Here is a 22,878-nt window from a genome sequence, read left to right on the forward strand (position 1 = left end):
TGCCTCAGGTATAGTTCTTACGTTTAATTATTGCTGTGCTTTACTCTAAGAAAATGTAATTCTACTCAACCAGGGAAAGATAGAGAGGGAACGAACTATCAGGGAAAATAAGAAGAGACAGACTGTGGAGGCTGGGGAAGAAGATAAGCCATCCCCGAACCTGCAGGAAACCCTGGCTCCCTAAAAGGACATCAAAGAGAATTTTCATATCATCCAAGGGATAAAGTAATCTGAAATCTGGTGGTGAAAGTCCATCCACACCCCACACTGGAAAGCATCATGTATTGCACGAACATTACAAACCAAGAAGCACCACCGTCAAAAACAAAACAAGTAAAAGAAATGAAAAACAACTCCTACTCCTAAGGAAGAAACCTGAGCCCAAGGAAGACAAATGATTCCCCTTCACAATGAACGGCTCATCCCCATGGGATGGCAGAGAGGAATTACCACCAGAAATGCTCGCTAATCGAGGGCCATTCTAATCCTGTGATTTTCAGAGAGACAAACCTCTGTTTTGATAAACAGCTGTGTGCACTAGTTCAATTTTTGAACGGCTCAAAATTCCCTATCTCTAATTTATTTGTCACTTTGTCCAGTAGAAGGCATAATTTAAAATACATACTTTCCAGTCTCTTCAATAAGTGGTGCTGGGAAAACTGGACAGCTACATGTAAAAGAATGAAATTAGAACACTCCCTAACACCACACACAAAAATAAACTCAAAATAGATTGAAGACCTAAATGTAAGACCGGACACTATAAAACATAGGAAGAAGAAAACACAGGAAGAGGAAAACATAGGAAGAACACTCTTTGACATAAATCACAGCAAGATCTTTTTTGATCCACCTCCTAGAGTAATGGAAATAAAAACAAAAATAAACAAATGGGACCTAATGCAACTTAAAAGCTTTTGCAAAGCAAAGGAAACTACAGACAAGATGAAAAGACAACCCTCAGAATGGGAGAAAATATTTGCAAATGAATCAACGGACAAAGGATTAATCTCCAAAATATATAAACAGATCATGCAGCTCAATATTAAAGAAACAAACAATGCAATCAAAAAATGGGCAGAAGACCTAAATAGACATTTCTCCAAAGAAGACACACCGATGGCCAAGAAGCACATGAAAAGCTGCTCAACATCACTAATTATTAGAGAAATGCAAACCAAAACTACAATGAGGTATCACCTCACACCAGTTAGAATGGGCATCATCAGAAAATCTACAAACAACAAATGCTGGAGAGGGTGTGGAGAAAAGGGAACCCTCTCGCACTGTTGGTGGGAATGTAAATTGATACAGCCACTACGGAGAACAGTACAGAGGTTCCTTAAAAAACTAAAAATAGAATTACCATATGACCCAGCAATCCCACTACTGGGCATATACCCTGAGAAAACCATAATTCAAAAAGACACATGCACCCCAATGTTCATTGCAGCACTATTTACAATAGCCAGGTCATGGAAGCAACCTAAATGCCCATCGACAGATGAACGGATAAAGAAGATGTGGTACACGTATACAATGGAATATTACTCGGCCATAAAAAGGAATGAAATTGGGTCATTTGTAGAGACGTGGATGGATCTAGAGACTGTCATACAGAGTGAAGTAAGTCAGAAAGAGAAAAACAAATATCGTATATTAACGCATATAAAAGATGAACCGGTTTGCAGGGCAGAAATAGAGACACAGATGTAGAGAACAAATGTACGGACACCAAGCGGGAAAGCGGCGGGGTGGTGGTGGTGGTGGGATGAACTGGGAGATTGGGATTGACGTGTATACACTAATATGGATAAAATGGACGACTAATAAGAACCTGCTGTATAAAAAAATAAAATTGTAAAATTCAAAAAAAAAAAGTACTTTCCAGGATGCCAAGTTAACTATCAAAAGGATTTCGTGGAAGTCTTTTAGTCTAAGTAAATTTTGTGCCAAGACTTTCGCTCTTAAGGAACAATAAACAGAACTAAGATTATGGCAAGAGAAACAGGTGCTGACAATTTAAATCAGTTCAATATTTTACTTACCTTCAGTTTTCCGTAGTGCTAAGCCTAGTAATGAATTATCTAACATGTATGATCAAATGTTATATAATTTTAGGCAGTTTTTTGTATTTGATAATACACAAATAATCATCCTCCCTTCTGTTTGCTTTTTTCTATATACCCTGAGGATATAAAGCTTTTAAGATTTACAAGCAGTAGAAAATGTCTGAAACTCAAATTTGTATTGACATTATTCTTTGCATGAATCCACTGACCCATTTTTGTAAAGTAAAAATAACTGCTGGGTTTTTACTTGCATTGAAAATAGAACAGTCACAGTTCAATTATTACATTCACACAGCCCCCTGAAGACTGTATTTCAAGTTGCACAACTGACCTTCTTTTCTAAAACAATATGGAGATAGCCTAAATTAGAAGTAACTGTATTATGGAATATTTTGAAAAGGAGAATCCTGTTGCTTTTCTTGTATTTCAACCAATTTGGTTCTTTAAGATTTCTTTGCATTTCCTTGCATATTTGTAAACATGGCTTTATTTATTCATTTTTTTTCACGAAATACCTGACCACTTCAGGGATTGACAAATGATACCTTGTTAGACAGCTGTACAGAAAAAAACACAAAAAAACCCACACATGGAACAGGTTTCCAGAAACAGAGAAACAAACGTTCTTTGGAAAGGAGAATCCGTACACGGTACAATCCCATCCCGAGCCATAGCATGAAGGTTGACATTTGTCTCTCCAGCGAGAACTTGAGATGTGTACGTTGAATTCACTTCACTCACCTGTTTGGCTTAGCTGGGACGTGCTTCTGCTCCTTCGAGTCACGATGGCAACCACTTTGGCACTCAGGCTGGACCTCCTTTTCTTCCCACCTGTTCCAACAGTGCCCACAGCTGTGTCCGACTGACTGCCATCATTATGCTCCAGTGTGTACATCTCTCCACTCACGCTCGTGCTCTTGGTGATGGCTCTTCCTGAAGTCCCCATCCGTCTGCCTTGCATTTTAGGGGTAAATGAACTATATTTACAAAGTAAAAACATATATGCATCCATAAATTACAGGTCAGCATAATCAGAACTTCAAATCTAACTTATTTTGAAATAATCCGGGCAAAATTTTAGAGGGAAAACCCGGCTGAGTAGTAGTCCTACAGCTATGAATATTCTAAGGTCACATCACCGCCCCCAGTATTTATTTATCTATTTATTTTTTTGTGCGGTACGCGGGCCTCTCACTGCTGTGGCCTCTCCCGTTGCAGAGCACAGGCTCCGGAAGCGCGGGCTCAGCGGCCATGGCTCAGCGGCCATGGCTCACGGGCCCAGCCGCTCCGCGGCATGTGGGATCTTCCCGGACTGGGGCGCGAACCCGTGTTCCCTGCATCGGCAGGCGGACTCTCAACCACTGTGCCACCAGGGAAGCCCCCCCCCCCACCCCAGTATTTATTTACCACATGTGCCTTGAAACAAGAGCATTTCAAGGCATCATCTATAAACTCTTTGAAGACAGTAAAAAGAAATGCAACCGAGGCTACAGATGGGGAGGTGTTACTGACCAATGTTATAAATAATTCCTGTTACTTTCAGAGAAAAGCTAAAATAGTTCAATCAGTGAGAAAAGTCCATATACATTTCTGAGGAAAAAATATTGTTCAGAACAGATACTCTTAATTTGCCACACGACAAGGTTTAAAAAATGAAACCAGTGTTTGTTCTGGTTTCTCTTTGGGATTCCAGCTAAGAGGCGTCTCTTTTGCTATCCGAGGCTGAGTGAGTCTCGGAAACGCTGTTCAGGAGACAAGCCCTGCTTCTCCTTCCTCCTTCCTCACCACCTCCTGCCCCATCGCCTGCACGTAAGTTTCCTCTCATTTTCAACTTTCAACTCTCCGAACTCACAGGCTCTGGGTCCAGATGTTCCTTTTTTTGTTGTTCTCTTCTGCAAAACTTACTTGTCTATGTTCTGAGATTGCATCAGGTTATCTGAATAGATCACGGTACTTCTCTCCCAAATGAATAAATTACTGTTGAGAGTTTCAGGTACCGTAGAAGGTCGAGGGAAAATATCCTTTCTATTTGCCAAAGTACATGAGTGTCTGTGAGTCAGAGTTACAGGTAGGGCAGGCAACTGGGGAGGCGGCCAGGGATGGTAGGATTCTTCCAGTCTTTTTAATTGCTCTGCATATGCAGTTATAGTATCCATTTAGACTATCCCTTTCTTGGTCCAATAAAGACCTGTTTGATATCTCTGAAATGACCCTCTTAATTTTATGTGTCCTCAAAATATTTGCAAAAACTGGCTCACATGACCTTTACCACCATCTTGATTTTCTATATTTCTTCTTTGGAGAAATGAAATATATTACTGAATATAGCTTCTTTAAGTGATGACATTTCATATGCAAATCAGAATAAACCCTAATATGATTAGAAACAGTAAAACAGAAAGTCTTAGGATCACGTAACATGTTTGTGGCCATCTACACAATGAGTGCTTCAGCAGAAAGGAAAATTGGTGCAGCGGCTCAGAATCCATGGAAAAGACAGGACTTTCTGGACCTCAGGATCCCTTCAGCGACAGTGAATGGAAACTGGGACCTGATTCGACAGGAAGAATTTGGAATGTTTAATCCCTAGCTGCGTTTCTTGAATTGGTCCACGTCAACATTCACCTGACAATAATAAGGTATTCATATTCTTTCCATTTATTCTAATCATCTTTTCATTAACTCAAAAGTTTTTAAAGCCATTGGCACGCCTAGTAATCTTGCTATGCGTTTTATGCAGTCTCCTTTTCCAAACGGTAATGACGACAGTTTTACAGACGACCAATTCAACACTGATTCCTGTGGGGTTTATATTTGCAACTTTAGTGGACTTTCTTTCTGGATAAATATTACGGTCAATTTCTTTCGTGTTCTCACCTATTCATCTGAATGTATTTCCTAACTCTGCCACCCTCCTTAAGTCTACTCTTAGTACCTGCTTTTTCTACTGTTTTACTAGCACAATTCTGCTGAAGGATATACAGAAATGACAGGATTTGGTCAATTTCACCATCATAACATCCATCTTCGATCAAACACCTGCGAGTTTTTCATCTCCTCAGCACACTCACCACAGTGGTTATTGAAAACCTCTCTTCGGTGATCTTGTTTTTACCTTTACAGTAAAGTATGGATAAACTAACATGTACTGTTTTCTCCACAATATTCCCGTGAAAACAGAATTACATCACAACTCTTAATCTGTATTTTAAAAATCACTGCACACAAAAAGAACTATTGTGAAATTTTAGACAGTGTTGTTTAGGTTATAGAGAAGTTTGAAAGAACAGGGAAATGTTTTCTATAATAGTTCTACTATGAAAATGTATCCAAGATGAGCTAGAAGATTCACAAATTTTTTCATGGATACTTAATTACAGCCATGAAATGTTCTACAATGTCAACAAATAAAAATTCTGAAAAAAATTAGAGAAATCTATACAGCAAATGATTACCATTTGCAGGGGGTGAATGAAGAAGTTATGTTAAAAAAAGTTTTGTGAATAAGTAAGACACAATTTTTCCTCAAAAAATAAAATATTTTGTTTAGATGCTCAGAAGTATTCTTATGTAATCTGAGGACAGTGCATAGCTTCCTGAAGAATCTAGAACACCATATTTTAAGTGGAACGTGTTAGGACATTTTCCATTCTTCTGTTACCTAACTGCGGGGAGAGGTTTGCAGGGGGGTCTAACCACCCAGATTAATTAAATCAATGTGAAGGTCATAGTCTTAGCACAAATCTACTTCTACTCTCCTATTTCTTAGCCTTCTATTTGTTCTGCTTCAATTGCCTGGAAGACTATTCCTGTCATTTAGATGTGCCTGAATCCTTCAAGATGCACTGTAAGGCTTTTCGCCTTATAAAGCTATTCAGGGTCTCTGTAGAGTCATGACTGCTGTCTCCCGGCCCTCTGATATATTTTGTATCGGTTACGTTAAGATTTGGACGGTTTATATCAGCACGCACCTTATGCATCACTAATGGTTGTAGCATCCCTCCCATTGCTGTGAACTGATGAAGTTAAAAAAAGGGAATTCTCACTATACAAACAGACTGTGATATAACCCACCTTTAAAGACCAAACAAATGAAAAACCCACCTTCCTTCTTTGACACCCCCTCTCCTAGCTACTGACCTTTTGCTGAAGAACCTGAGTTGTTTGTACGTCCTCTCTCTCTATTCTCTTCTGGACTAAACGGAAGCGGGCTTTGTCCCTGCCGCTTCACCCAATAGCCTTTTCCTTTCATCAGAGTCACCAATTATTCCATGTAGCAAAATCCTGTGGTTTCTCAGTCTTTACCTTCTTGACCTCTCAATACACCATGCATGTGACAAAGCGTTTGATTCTTTTGATCGAGATGTTTTATTCTCATAGATTTTCCCACCTAGTGCCTCCTGGCCGGACATTTATTCTTTTTTTTTTTTTTTTTTTTTTTTTGCGGTATGCGGGCCTCTCACCGTTGTGGCCTCTCCCATTGCGGAGCACAGGCTCTGGACATGCAGGCCCAGTGGCCATGCCTCACGGGCCCAGCCGCTCCGCGGCATGTGGGATCCTCCCGGACCGGGGCACGAACCCGTGTCCCCTGCATCGGCAGGCGGACTCTCAACCACTGCGCCACCAGGGAAGCCCTGGACATTTATTCTTTTTCACCACTAAACACTGGAGCTCTTCAACCCTCCCAACCCTGACCTCTATTCCCCACGTGAGACCTGCTCCCTCGATGTGTCATCTGGTCCCAAGCTTTACATCCTTCTATGTGCTGCTGATTCCCAGGGCTTCTCTCCACCTTGCCTCAGCCCTCAACTCTAGATTTACGTACCTACTTGTGAACTGCTAAGGCTCTCAAAAATGTGCTCAACCCAAGGAAAAAACTGCTCCTTGTCTAAACTTCCGTATCACATTAAAGACACTCCAATCACCCAGTTGCTCAGAGTAGTAACTCCCTCCTTTCGGTTTAGAAAAAAAAAATCTAAACTTGGAAATGAGATTAAGAAAAAAATGGCCTTACATGTTACTGCCATGTTTAAGGATTAACTAATAAGCTCTCTAAGGGCCTAAGGGCATTTGACTCTCTGGGGGAATGGAACATTTTTTGACTTACTATTTACTCTTATAATAATTATGGTCCCAAAATTTTATAACTCTGTAAAAGTTAGATGTTAACTTGAAGATAACTGATAAGGAGCAAATAACCACTACCTAGTAGTGAGGATAACCTCAAGGTTAGGGTTTTACTGATCTAGAGAACATTATCCAGTTTTGAATCGAACTGAATAATGTTTCAGCATTCCCTTTTTTTTTTCAATGACTATATATGTATGTCTATATGTACATCATCTTAGGAACCAGCTTGTCACCCTGTCAGTGTTCTCACTAATGAGTTAAAACTTTGACATTTCCTATCTGTTTTTCTAACAATTTTGTTTTAATTTTGAGAATTTTGCTTTGAGAGTGTTGGAGGTCCCATCAAAATGCCCAGATGGACTTCTGCTGGACCTCTGAGCAGGGTGCCCCATGAAGGCTCTGAGCCCAAGGATGCCTTTTCCTCGCTCCTGGATTTAATATCAAGAGGCAACAGAACATTACTTTCAGTCTCTGTTTTCTTTTTTTGACTCTGGTTTTGTTTTGTTTGCTGCTGGTTCTCGGTCTTGGTAAATCTGTCTCTTCTTCTGCTCTGTTTGTGATGGATAATACATTCCTCACCAGTAGCAGCAACAATAGGGAATCCGTCTACGGATGAAATCTGTTGGATGGCAGACCTCAGGGATGAATTGAGAGCTGGGTGACAGATGACAGAAAATCTTCTTTGTTTGGCTTTTTGCATGTCTGGTCGTTGGCATGTTACAAAAGTTCACATCATTTAAGAAAATGTCTTGTCCACACTAAAGAACAGCCCTTTAAACTCTAGGGTTAGGTTTCTGTGTCAATTTCTGTCTATGTCAAAGTTGATAAAACTGAAACTGCTAGTTCTCTTTGTGTTTAAAAAATAGTCTTTTCGGGACTTCCCTGGTGGCACAGTGGTTAAGAATCTGCCTGCCAATGCAAGGGACACGAGTTCAAGCCCTGGTCCGGGAAAATCCCACATGCTGTGGAGCAACTAAGTCCGTGTGCCACAACTACTGAGGCTGCATGCCACAACTACTGAAGCCCGCACGCCTAGAGCCTGTGCTCCACAACAAGAGAAGCCACCACCATGAGAAGCCTGCGCACCACAATGAAGAGTAGCCCCCGCTCGCCGCAACTAGAGAAAGCCCGCGCACAGCAACGAAGACCCAACACGGCCAAAAATAAAAATGAATAAAATAAATAAATTTATAAGAAAAAACAGTCTTTTCAATTGGTGAAAAAAATCTCTTACTTTCTCTACACCCTAGAGATAGTGGTTTGGGCAGACAGATATTAACTGAACAGAGCTCCCGTTCTGATTGATCTATGTAGACCAATGAGTACTTACATAATTCTCATACAGTTAACTAAAGAATTCCCAGAGAAAGAAAGAAACTGAACTTCTAATACTTTGAATATGCTTGTCTTTCAAGAAAAATCCATTTTCAAGAAATGGCTAACTCAAAAGAATTTTAATATAAGAGTCTAAATCCACAATCAAAGTGAATCCTTTGAGATATCAAACTAGTTTGATAAATTTGGCTTAAAAAACCTTTATGAAAACCACGATGAGAGGCCACTTCACATGCACAGGATAGCTACAGTAAAAAGGAGATGCCTACAAGTGCTGATGAGACTCTGAAGAAATTGGACCCTTCATGCACTGCTGGTGGGAGTGTAAAATTATGTAGCTGCTTTGGAAAGAGTTTGGCAATTTAGTTAAACATAAACATAGTTAAATTAAACTAGAGTTGCCGTACTACTCAGTAATTCCATTCCTAGGTACGTCCTCAACAGAATTGAAGACATATATCCATACAAACACTTACACAGGAACGTTCAGATCAGCATTATTCATAACAGTTAAAAAGATGAAACAACCCAAGTGCCCATCAACTGATGAATGGAGACAAAATGTGCTTCATCCATACGATAGAATATTATCACGTATAAAAATGAATGATTCATGTTACAAACATGGATGAAGTTGAAAACATTATACTCCATGAAAAAAGCCAGATACCCAAGGCTACATACTGTATAATTCCATTTAAATAAAATATCAGATCCAGAGACAAGTGTGGATTAGTGGTCACCAGGGGCTAGAGGAGGGGGGAGGGGCGTGATGCAAAGGGTTATAGGTTTCTATGGGGGAAGATAAAAATGTTCTCGAATTACACAGCAGTGAAGGTTGCACAACTAATTGTGAATATGCTAAAAACCACTGAACTGTACAATCGAACAGGGTGAATTTTATGGTATGTGAATTATAACTCAAATTTTTAAAAGACAGCATTATGTCTCATTCCAGATTTTATCAGTGTAGTATGTAATACGAGCACAAAATTTTATTTTATTGTTTAAGATTTAGGTTGGTTTTCTCATGAGCAGACGAGTGAATCTGAAATTCCTATATTTTCTATATTGATTTTACTTATTGGATAGGCTAACATTTCTTCCAGGAACATTTAAGATTGTGAAAATGTAGAATTACATAATAAATAAATTGACCTATAGTTCTGAAAAGACTCTGATATCAACAGTAATGAAGTTGGTTGGAGTGTCAGCTTAAACGTAATCCAGGTGATTAATTAGTTATACAGTGGATTTGCCTCTGAATGATGCAAAGCTTTCTCTTCATCTTTGCAACTTTATAGGATACTGTGGGTTGTAAGGATGTTTTATTTTTATTTATTGAGTTATTTTTAAGTTTTTTTAATTGAAGTATAGTTAATCTACCATGTTTCAGGTATACAGTAAAATGATTCAGTTGTACATATATATGTACATATATATTCTTTTTCAGATTCTTTTCCATGATAGGTTATTATAAGACATTGAATACAGCTCCCTGTGCTATACAGTAGGTCCTTGTTGTTTATCTATTTTATATATAGTAGTGTGTATATGTTAATCCCAAACTCCTAATTTATCTCTCCCCTGCCCTTTCCCCTTTGGTAACCATAAGTTTGTTTTCTAGGTCTGTGGGTCTATTTCTGTTTTGCAAATGTTTCATTTGTATCTTTTTTTTTTAGATTCCACATAGAAGTGATATCACATGATATTTGCCTTTCTATGTCTGACTTACTTCACTTAGTATGACCATCTCTGGGTCTGTCCATGTTGCTGCAAGTGGCATTATTTCCCTCTTTTTTATGGCTGAGTAATATTCCATTGTGTATATATGCCACATCTTCTTTATCCATTCATCTGTTTATGGATGGGCATTCAGGTTGCTTCTATGTCTTGGCTACTGTAAATAGTCCTGCAATGAACACTGGGGTGAATGTATCATTTTGAATTATGGTTTTCTCAGGGTATATGCCCAGTAGTGAGAATGCTGGATCATATGATAGTTCTATTTTTAGTTTTTTTAAGACGCCTCCATACTGTTCTCCACAGTGGCTGCACCAAGTTACATTCCCGCCAACAGTGCAGGAGGGTTTCCTCTGCTCTACACCCTCTCCAGCATTTATTATGTGTAGATTTTAAAATGATGGCCATTCTGACCGGTGTGAGGAGGTACCTCATTGCAGTTTTGATTTGCATTTCTCTAATAATTAGCATCTTTTCATGTGCCTCTTGGACATCCGTATGTCTGTATGTCTCCTTTGGAGAAATGTATATTTAGGTCTTCTGCCCACTTTTTCATTGGGTTGTTTGTAGGATGTTTTATTATGTCTGCTGTAACTTGCTAGGCTGCTTCATTGCTTGCCTATGACAGACAGCCTGTTATGCTCCATTATCTACCTCCAAGTTTTCTCTACAAAATAGAAGCTTAGGTTAAAAGTTGCAATTAATATGGATGGTTCATTCTAAACTAGAAAAAAGTGACAAAAATATGTGACATATTCAAGGTAGTAGATGTGTTTTTATTTATCAAAGGAAAGGAAGGAAATTGTTTCTTACAGTAAAATACCTGGAATATGAATGAGGAGAGTAAAAGACAAAACTTGGGTGAATACATTAAATTGTCAAAGGTTTGAGGAAAAGTGAATTATTTACCTGGTTTATTGTAGTTTTAAACAGTAGGTCTAAAGAGCAAAAAAATAGAACTTTGACTAACGATCTCTATTTGATGGAAATATTCATAATATAATAGGGAAGGTCTATGAGTCATTTACTGAAAATTATTACATTAATGCAAGATTAGAATTTAGTTTTCTGTTAAAATGACTAATTGATCTTAAATATTTAGCTGAGAACAAATTTTATTTAATCAGGGATGGCCAGCTTACCATTAAGGGACAAGAGTTGTACTTCATACGCAGACTGCACACCTACAAAGGCTTCACAGAGAACTGGTCTAGTATTTGTTCCATGGCTTACAGGGTCCTAGAACTACAGGTAATGAAGAAGGTCATATCCTGAACTTTAGCAGAATTTGGGGGACCTCATACTGGTAGGTACTGCAAGGAAAGCCTGGTGGTGATATTGCTTTGGCCCAATTATAAATTACACGTATGACTTGGTGTGACGAAACTCACCGTAATATGGTAAAGGTGGGAGGATAATCTATATGCACTGAATCAAATCAATTATGTCATCAGTAGCAAGATACAGCATTATTTTATGGATTTTTAAGAAAGAAAAATGCTGCTAATTAAACCATGTCATGCCATCAATTGTAAAATACATACGGATTTCATATATGATAAAGTACAGACCAGTGTGCATTGTAGAATCAATGAAATGATGGTAATAGACAATGTAGAAACTCATTTCAAACAAGAATTTTTTTTAAAGATTGATAAAATAATATTGAAACATCATGAGCTCATGTTCCCTAAAATAGACAAAAAAGACTTTGTATTACCCATAGACATGCAAGGGATCCATCATATAAGCAATCAGATCTGCACCTTGGGCTTCCCTGGTGGCGCAGTGGTTGAGAGTCCGCCTGCCGATGCAGGGGACACGGGTTCGTGCCCCGGTCCGGGAAGATCCCACATGCCGCGGAGCGGCTGGGCCCGTGAGCCATGGCCGCTGAGCCTGCGCGTCCGGAGCCTGTGCTCCGCAATGGGAGAGGCCACAACAGTGAGAGGCCCGCGTACCGCAAAAAAAAAAAAATCTGCACCTTTAGTTGCCAGATTTTGGTTCCTTATTCTAATGTAAGGTGGCTGGCATGAAATTTTGGAATAGGATGAAAAAATACGGCCTGAAATATCTTTTCATCTTCAGAAAGTAAGGATGCTTTCAGGAAAGGCCTAGGAGGTACTATGTAAAGATGATTCCCACTCTTAAATTAAGGACAAATTTAGCTTAAAAACAATTATAATCAATTTCTATATCTTCAACACACCAAAAGAACATAGACGCCTATCATGATTCCACAGTATGCCTAAAAAGGGACGAGTAATTTAAGGCGTATTAAAAGATGGTTGTAATACACATACATTCACTACACTGTTTACAAAAAATGTTAGAAGTCGACTCAAATTATTTGAGTCCTACACTTTAGTTTGGATCAATATACAAGTTACTATTCACAAGTGGTCAATACAAAAGGAACTTGCTGATCAAGAGATCATCCCCAGGAATCGAGCTCATAATTTCCAGGAGTTAACATTCTGGGCCTGTTGACCGATAACCAAGATGGCGTCAAATTTCCTAAGCACGTCTAGTGGAACTATTTTGATAGCAGGCATCACTTAGAACCAAGGGGATGCACTCGAGTTAGACCGCTATTTATATTCGATCCCTTCAAATGGCCAGGCCTTCAGAAGTACTTGTCCCTGTGTAATTCTTATTGAATTTCACCTGCACACAACTGTGGCTTTATGTATGAGGCTATAAGTACTCTTCATATTGAGGACTTATATATTGTTAATTTATTCCTACTTATTTAGTTTCTTTCTAATTCATTTACCTACTTAGTTTAATTAGGCATTAGATTTATTCCTAGGTATTTCATGTTTCTGATTATATTGTATTGGTGTATTTTATAAATTTCATGTCCTAATGTTTGTTGCTGGTACATAAAAATACAACTGATTTTTATATACTGACCTTGCATCTAGTGATTGGTAAATTCGCTTATTAATTCTAATAATTTTGTGGCAGATTCTTCCGAGGTTTTTATATGTGCAATCATATAGACTGTGAATAATGACAGTTTACATTCTTCATTTATAATCCTTATTGCTTTTATTTACTTTGCTTTGCTATATTGCCACTCTGCCAGGTCCAACACTGGCTAGGACCATCCAAATAACGTTGAGCAGAGGTTGTGAAAGTGGCTTCAGTGAACTCAGGGGAAAGTGTTCACTATTTCCCTATGAAGTATGATGCTTGTTGTTAGGTTATGGTAGATTACCTTTAACATTTTAAGAAAATTCTCTTTTTAGTTCACTAACATATTTTATCATATATGTGTAATGAACTTTATTAAAATTTTTTCTATGTCTACTGTGATGATGAGAGGATCAGAGGATTTCTTTCTTTCCTTCTACAATGAATTACATAATGTTAAGCCAGTCTCTCACTTACAGAACAAAACTGTTGTCTTCATAATGTATTTTCATTCTCTCTCTCAAAATTTCTCTGTCTCATAGAGATGGATAGAGACAGACAGACCGACAGATAGATCGCCCTGTGACGCAGATCAGAAGCCTCCCTTTAACCAGACACTGCAGGCAACACTGGCCTGCGGTGCCCGAGATCATATCCAGCCTGGCTGGGTCCCAACCCACAGGGGGTCGAACAGACCCCTGATGTTCAAAAATGTCCCAAAATCCCACAGATGGGATTTTACAAAGCGATCTCTTTCTCTATCTGGATTCAATTGGCTAAAATTTTGCTTGAGGCCTTTTGTCTAATTGAATGAGAGATTTTGGCCTATAACTTTCCTGTCTTCTCCTTACCAAATTTATCAAGTAGAGGCTTGACTCACAGAGAGAGTTTGGAAGTATTTCTCCTCTTTACTCTCTGGAAATATCGGGTATGATTAAGAGCATTTATTCTTTAAATTTTTGGAAAAACTTACCAGTGAATCCACCCGGGTCAGCAGTTTTCCTTGTGGGGAGGTTTAAAACAATTATAGGATCATCTTTAATCACAGGACTCCTCCGTGTTTTTATTCCTTCTTATGTTAGTTTTAGTAAGCTGTGCTTTTCAAGGAATTTGTAGATTTCATCTACGTCAGGGTTAGGTAAATATTTTAGGCTTTGTGGGCCAAACAGTCTCACCTTCGTTCTTGTAGTGGGAAAAGAGCCACAGATGATATGTAAACAAATGGGCACAGATGTGTCCTAATAAACCTTTATTCACAAAAGCAGGCGGTGGGCCAGATCTGGCCTGTTGGTCAGTCCGCTGACTTGATCTCAGGTATAAAACTTATCTGCATAAAATTGTTCATGTCATTTAAATATTTGGTCACCTGCACTGATATCTCCTGTTTTCATTCCATGATATTGGTAATAAGCATTTCGTCCGTTTACGTGTGAGGCAATTACTGATACGGCCAGAGTCAAGTCGACTATTGGCTGTTTATTTTTAACGATCACATCCGTTTGTCCTTTCACCTCTCCTTTTTACCGAGCTGGATTAGTTAGGCATATTTTCCTCCACTATTAGGATCTGAGTTGTGCGTTCTTCTAGTATTTGTTAGCGGCTACTCTCAAGATTAAAGTATTTACCTTATCAGAATTCTCCTTAAGTTAGAAATGTTACTACTTTTAGAATAATGCATGAACTTTACAGCAGCTTGATTCCTTTGCTCCCCTCCCACCTTTCACGTAGGTATTTTATAGGTGTTACTTGTACACGTCTTAACTACCACTGGGTACTGTTGTTGTTACTATTATTATTACTAACTCTCCCTGGTTGTTGTTGTTATTACTGTTATTATTACTATCTCTCCCCCTATGTTGTTGTTGTTGTTACTGTTACTAGTACTATCTCTCCCCCTATGTTGTTGTTGTTGTTACTGTTATTATTACTAACTCTCCCCAGTATGTTGTTGTTGTTACTGTTATTATTACTAACTCTCCCTGGTGTTCTCTATTCCTTCCTCCAGCTTAGAGCTTCCAACTGGGGGCATTTTCTCCCAACATAAAGAGCAGGTCCGCTGGTGATGAGTTCTTAGCTATTTCATTCATGTACCCGTGCACTGTCTGAAGGTTATTTTTGCTGGGTAACATGTACTAAGCATAAACAGTGGGTTGGATGTTTTTATTTTTTCTTGCAGCATTCTTTCCTTTGGTCATTCCATTGGTTTGGGGCTTTGATAACATCTGTTGATATTTCAGCCAAAATCTTACTGCTGCTTCCCTGAAGATAATCTCTTTTTTTCCCCCTAGGATTCTTCTAAAAAAAGTTTTTTTCTTTAATGTTCAGTACTCTGATCATGATATTGCTAGATTTGTTTTTCTCTTCATGTATTTTCAGAATTTGAAAGGTCGTTGGATTTATAAAGTTGGAAAGTTCTCAGCCAGCCCTTCAGGATTCAAGTATTGTTTCTGCACTTCCTCTCCTTCTGGGACTCAGTTACACACTCAGACCTTTCCATCACATCTCACATCTGTCCTGTTCTCCTGAAACTTCTCTTCTTTCTCTTGTGTCAATTTATATACTTTCCACTGACCAGCTCACTAATTCTCTGTTCTGCTGTTTCTAATATGCCATTAATTAATTAATTAACCCACCTATTAAATGTGTTGTTAGGGTTTTTATTTTTTAGTTTTAGAATTATTGTTCAATTTATAAAAATGGGTTCCAGGTGTCTGCTGAAAGCATCCATTCTCCTTTGTTTGCTAGAACGTATTAATCATGGATATTTTAAGAACATATTAATCATGGATATTGTTTGCTAGAACATATTAATCATGGATATATTAATCATGGATATCCTTCTTTGATAACTCTATTGTTAGTTTTTAGTTGGTTGGTCCTCTTTCTATTAATTTAAAAGTTTTAGCTTGCCTTGTAAATTTCAATTAGATGCCAGACGTTGTGGGTGAAAACCTACCTACAGAGGCTCTGGATGATATTATTTTCCTCCAACAAGGGTGAAATTGCTTTTGGTTGGCAGAGAGAATTAATCCTGTTCCTGTTCAGAGCTGGGCTTGAAGGTCTGCCCTTACTCGTACTGTGTGACGCTTATTCCCAGTTTGGTCCTTCTGGAATTTGTCCAGGACACCAAAGTGTTTCCCACGCACTTGAAGGGGATGGACCTCTCCCAGCACCCGGCAGCTGCTGGAAGGTCTGCTCAGAAGTTCATCTTCCAGCTGCTGCTGTTTGGTTAATTTCTCAGTTAATTTCTGTGCATGCACAGCTCAGCAGTCATCAAATGAGGGGCATCTGTAGCAAATTTTGGGACCCTCCACTCACAGTTTCCAGCTTCTCTGTCAGTTCCTGAACTGTGACATCTGTCTCCTCAGCCCGGGAAGATGCTGCTTTTTGCTTTGCTCCAGTATCTGTGTCACCGGGTTGCAAAGTCCCTCCATAGAAAAAGGGGTACATGTGGCATCACTTCGTGTTCTTTCCTTCTTTCAAGGGTTGCAATCCCTCCAGTTTCTTTGTCTGCTATGTTGCTTCCAAGTGCCGCCAAACAGTTTTTTATTTGTTTGTTTCTTCTTGTTTAGCTTTTGTAGGTTTACAGGCGGGATCATCTGATATAAGCTATCCTGTCACACCTACAGCTGGAAAGGCTGTGTCATCTTATTGCTTATTTTCAGATAAGATTAAAATCATCCAGACCAGTGATGTTATCCAAATCTCCACATGATTAGTAATGAAGATGTATGTGTTATGATTGTGCTATAGCAATTTATTTCTCTGCAAACTACACTGAGTGGTGTTGTCCAAATTGATTCCTATTTACAGCTCCCAGGCAACCTGGCAGACCAGTGAGGCTTCTCCTCTGAGCAGATGTCAGCTGCTCCTCTGAGGTAGGAAACATTGTTTCAGGATGCCCCAGGTCTAGAACTTTCCCTAGTTCTCACAGATCCTAGGTGCGCATTTTCGATTGGGCTTTTTAAGGCTGTACCATTTATTTTGGAGAACTCTACATTATATTCAGTCGCTGAATAAGTCAGTCTTGGTATTTCTCCTCATTTTAGTCCAGATTTCACTGAATTTGAAGGCTTTTTTCTATAGTTTATAATTTAAGGATGTAGTTGTCTCCCAGTTTCATAGTAGATGAAATTTTCAGTCTTTTTCTTACAAAGTTTGGGTCATTTTCAGTTGGCAACCAGAGAGGAATAAAAACAACTGTCCTCTGTAATCTTCAGTCTGTGATCATGAGTTCTATGTAGGAAGTAAAATCAATACAATTGATGACTGATTTGAACACAGATTCTCAATGTGAGTAATAAGCTTCCAGAGGTGATCACTGGCTCTTGGTGGAGGTGAGAGGGATAAAGACATCTCAGTTAATACTATGGTTGTGGTCCTCCAAGGGGCCACAGTGTACAAACACAGAGTACCTGTGAGGTTAAAATGTCCTGTGGGGAGGGCTTTAGGGAAAGAGCATCCAAAAGTCTCCTTGGGGGTTGATAATGGTTCAAAGATTGAGAAACAAAGCATTAGGAGGAGGATTGCGGAGAGTTAAAACTAGGGCGGCTTCCAGCTTTTGACTTGGGAACTAAGTGGATAATGGGGTAGAAAAAACGTAATTACACTGTTTAAATACTAAATACTATTAATTTAATTATATTTAATTAATTTAATTATATTAATTAAATATAATTTAATTTAATATTAAACTATATTAAATAAATTTGTTTATTATGTGTTCTAAGAAATGTTTAGGGACCTTAGTGTTTAGGGACCTTAGGGACCAAATGATGAGTTAAACATATATCTGTGTATTTCCAGTCTACCATAAATTCAGTTAAATATATATGCGCGCACACACACACACACACACACACAGTTGAACAAAAGCTGGTGTACAATATTCAGTAAATAGTGAAACATTAGAAAGTCATCTCTCAAAAGGGAACCCTTCTATATTGTTGGTGGGAATGTAAACTGGTACATCCACTATGGAGAACAGTATGGAGGTTCCTCAAAAAACGAAAATAGAATTACCATGTGACCCAGCTATCCCACTCCTGGCCATATGTCCGGGGAAAACCGTAATTCGAAAAGACACGTGCACCCCAATGTTCACGGCAGCACTATTTACAATAGCCAAGACATGGAAGCAGCCTAAATGTCTATCAACAGAGGAATGGTTAAAGAAGACGTGATAAATATATACAATGGAGTATTACTCAGCCACAAAAAGGAACGAAATTGTGCCATTTGCAGCAACATGGATGCAACTAGAGATTACCATACTAAGTGAAGTAAGTAAGACAGAGAAAGACAAATATCATATGGTATCACTTATATGTGGAATCTAAAAAATGATACAAACAAACTTATTTACAAAACAGAAACAGACTCACAGACATAGAAAACAAACTTATGGTTACCAAAGGGGAAAGGGGGTGGGGGAGGGATAAATTAGGAGTTTGGGATTAACATATACACACTACTATATGTAAAATAGATAACCAACAAGGACCTACTGTATAGCCCAGGGAACTATACTCAATATCTTGTAATAAGCTATAATGGAAAAGAATCTGAAAAGAATATATATATATGTGTGTGTGTATATATATATATATATGTGTATATATACATATATATATATGTACAACTGAATCACTTTGCTGTACACTTGACACATTGCAAATCAACTATACTTCAGTAAAACATATATAAAAAATCTCATATTATTTCTGAACCATAAAATAGTATAAATGAGTCACAAAATTACAAATTCATGAAGCTGAAGACAGGCACACACAAGTGATTTCTTGACGTAACTGTTGTCTTAGTTTACAAAGGAGCAAAGAAGACCACTAATTATGTTGGATGATTCAGACAACTTAGAAAACATTTCCACTAATTATAGGAAACTAGCATGTAAAGCTTTTTGAGAACTCTTCAAGGTCTAGGGTTTTTGATTTACTGCACTGGGTATGTACTATGTATTCATTCGGCGAGTGTTGATTTATACAAATTTGGTTATTGTGTCTATGCTTCAAGATGGCCTAGGTGAAATCAATGTAATCATATTTAAAAATGAGTAAAGAACTGTAGCTCTAAATGATTATTTTCTTAAAATAGTGATAAAGTAAAAAAGCCTTTAAAGTTTTTACCATATTGTTTTAAAAGTAACAGTTACCAAGAGTAGCAGCTACAAGCCTGTTAGCTATGCATGCTGAAGCAATGAGTTTGAAAATAAAATATATTCCTTGAGATAGTTTGTATCATACTGTGTAAAGCTAATGTGCTCCAAAGCAATCCCAAGTACTTCTTCTACTTCATACCTCAAGTGTATGATTCATAAACAAAGTGTACAGTAGGAAAATAGAGCAACTAAGCTCAATACAGACCAAAGAGTCTGCAAGTTTTCCTCTTCTTTGAAATTGAGTTTTTTTCTTAACGTATTGCACCGAAGACTTGCAACACAATACACAAACCATTGGCCAAATTATGGTATTATCTGAATTCAAAATACTTAGTAGCTAAAGAATTAGTACCAGATCTCATATTTTCATTTTTTTCCTGCAGATCATAGCACCAGAATTTATTGTGCCACATTTGGTTTACAATATGCTTTTAGGGCAGCAATACTTCCTCTTTATTTTTTAATAATATATTTCATAGGTCTTGAATTAATAAAACAAATACTAGTAAAACTGCTCTCGTGGAAGGATAAAGCCCTGAGCCCTGCAATCTAAGTCTCCTCTTCACCCTTTAGTTCTTCTCCTGTTTCAAACATGTACATGGCAATCTGCAGACAGCAATGTTCCTTAGAACACCAACAGTCCAAGGGCATGACTCCAAAAAGCTCCGTGTTAATGAAATGGAACTTCTCCGGGCCAACACACATTCATCCAGCTCATCATAAATCACAACCAAGTGGAAAAATTGAATATTAACAATCAAAATCCAGATTTTGAAAGGTGTTGTGTCACACCCTAGGTAGTCATCTGGCCTGTGAGACATGTAAGGAGAACTCTGAAAAGTACAAAGTAACTCACTTAATCCTTCGCATCTTGTATGGAGTAACTGAGTTATAATCATACAGCATAACTACTCTTCCAGAGCATCTGACATACACTATCATTTTATTCTCACACAGTCCTGTGAGGCAGGAGTGGCAGGTATGATTCTCATTTTTCAGATGACTATACACATAATAAAATATATATATATATATAAAGATTCACTTAAAACCACAGAGCTAGGGATCATGTCTGGTTTGCTCCACACCATAGAGTAGGTATCAACTATCCTACCTCCATATAATAGGCACCCAATAAATGACTGGTGAATGGGTGAATGAGTGAATGAATAACTAAATAGGAAAATAAATTAAGTTCTACAGAAGCTGTGTACTTGGTGAAGGTCTCAGTGTTGGTTAGTGATAGTATCAAAGCAGATATAGATAGATAGACTGATAGCTAGATATATAGATAGAAGATAGAGAGATAGACACATAATAGCTAGATGATAGATGATAGACGATAGATATATATAGATGATAGATAGGTGATAGATAGATAGATAGATGATAGATAGTGGCAGCATATATTTTCAGTTCTTTATTTACTTCTGCATATATAATCTATTTCCTACTTTATTTCCTACTAACTAATCATATTAATTTTCCCTTTTCCACACCCTCTTGCATTCCTCAACTTCCTCACACTTGATCTGGCTACGTTTCCCAATGTCCTTCTTCGTATCTGAGATTCACACCTGACAACTTTCTGGAACTAGAAACTTAATTCACATAAAAGATATAACTAACTACAGACTAAACTAATGCTGTAAGTGTGATACTACAACTAAATCATTTTTATTATTTAATATGTGGGAAACATATCACTAAAATTAGACATTTAGCATGTATTTTATATCACTAAAGTAAATGTAAATAGTAAGAGTCTTTTATAGCTTTATCTTTTATACGTTTTGATAAAATCCAATCAAGAATTTATGCACAGATACATCAACATATTTTGGGCAGATTTAGTTAAAAGTTTTAGAAGGAAATAATACCTGACAGTGTTTTGAAAATAAGGGTAAATCTCTTTGCAGTGATTTGATCGATAATGACCGATCAGAGTTCCCTTCCGAATCCTGGTTTCATCATGACATGGTAGGTTCTGTGGGCACGTTTCCATCCACTCTGAGCAGAGCCTGACACTAGAGGGTCCGTCAACCCTGTCCCACTCTAAAGGGGGCAACAACGAAGATGCAGGATGACAGAGGCAGCCAAAGGCCATAGAGAACTCTGCCCAGAAGAGTGATCTTTCCTAAGGGTCTGTAAAACACAGCCTTTCAGAGAACTCTTGAATCTGGATAAGGCCTCCTTCTCAGGGTTGTTCTCAGTTGTCATACATAACACCTCTTTATACACGTCTACTCCGACCATAAACATATAAGATCTGGATGACCTGCCGTCCCCATCGGCTTCCCGTCCCCGTTTCCAGCAAGGTTTTCTCCACACCTTAAATTTGCACTTCAGACCGAGGATCTCAGTGGCTGTTACCAGGCTTCTGTCCTGGGTCACACGGGATGCAGCTGACAAAGGGCGGGGTAGCCTCGACTGGCTGGGCTCTGGATGGAATGAAGTCTATGTGATTTCTCACGGCCGTCAGGCGTTTGGAGCGGGGAAGGCTCACTTCAGTATTTCCTAGAGCCTATGAAAACAACTGGACACCTGCACAAACTCACACACTTACATCTGGGGTTTCTCAGCATCACTCACTGCAGAATAGGGACCTCAGAGGGAGGGGTACTATTGGACCAAACCCTTCTGAAGAGCCAAAGCTCTAGCACTTTCAGATTTTGCGTCTGTCCATATGGCTGTTGGGATGGGAAACTTTCTAAATATGCCCTGGGCTTCACAGGTCTTATCACTGATGTCATTTTAGCATTGAATTTACTTTTTTTTTATTTCTGCCTTTAAAAACTTCACTAGTTTTTAAAGATAGGTGTGCAGAGTGAAAAAGAAAAATAACAACAGCAAATCTATGAGCTTTACGATAAGAAAGACCTAGATTCTATTGACAGCATCATTATTTGCTATTTATGGCCCTGGACAATTTCTTCAAATCTCAGATATCTCATTTTCTCATTTATAAAATAAACAGAAACATCTACTTTGTTGGACGATGGGGAATCATCTCTGTAAACTACCTTCAACTGTAAAATAAACAGTAGCTGTCCATGTTATTATTCCAAGCCCATTACCTTACTGTCCATGAAATTCTGATAACTGTGGTGCAGTGGTCATTCTTCTAGGTGTAGCAAAATGGTTTTGTATCAATCTACAGAATGTGAAGGCCTGATATTAAAGGGTTGGGTTTTTTTGTTGTTTTGATGTGTTTGTTTGTTTGCCTGTCAGCATCCTGCACTGGCCATGCTCCCCAGGTCCACTGCCACCGTTTGAATAAAGGGGCCCCCGGCATCCGTTGTGCCCAGCTTTACGTGCTTGGTGTCCTGTCACCTTGGCCACAGCAGACTGAACCGAAGATTGGCATCTGAGTCCAAAGCAGCCTCTAAGGACCTCTTTATTCCAGGATCACTAATCGCTCCCTTAATCTATGGCCCACCTGGGCTCCCTCATTAAATTCCACCCCCCCCCCCAAGAATCTCTGCCTGCCTCTGGGCTGTAATC

General features: G+C 38.5%; 1 protein-coding gene across 48 annotated transcripts in view; it reads right to left on the bottom strand.

Annotated features, from left to right (window-relative positions):
• The window catches only part of LOC309972198 (regulating synaptic membrane exocytosis protein 1), a gene marked incomplete at both ends in the record, with an annotated part of 218,748 nt that overhangs the window by 60,556 nt on the left and 135,314 nt on the right, over positions 1 to 22,878 (bottom strand). For 24 of the 48 annotated variants that reach the window (XM_082855719.1, XM_082855736.1, XM_082855734.1 and 21 more), the window contains one exon: positions 2,814 to 3,049. The exons of 18 other annotated variants lie outside the window; for them this stretch is intronic. In XM_082855719.1, the coding sequence (XP_082711845.1) occupies positions 2,814 to 3,049 (236 nt within the window). The remainder of the gene's footprint in view (positions 1 to 2,813; positions 3,050 to 22,878) is intronic. 6 more of the 48 variants (XM_082855737.1, XM_082855732.1, XM_082855765.1 and 3 more) reach the window with 1 other exon arrangement.

This window comes from Leucopleurus acutus (assembly GCF_964270905.1).
Source record: "Leucopleurus acutus genome assembly, chromosome: 15".
NCBI classification, from domain to species: Eukaryota; Metazoa; Chordata; class Mammalia; order Artiodactyla; family Delphinidae; genus Leucopleurus; species Leucopleurus acutus.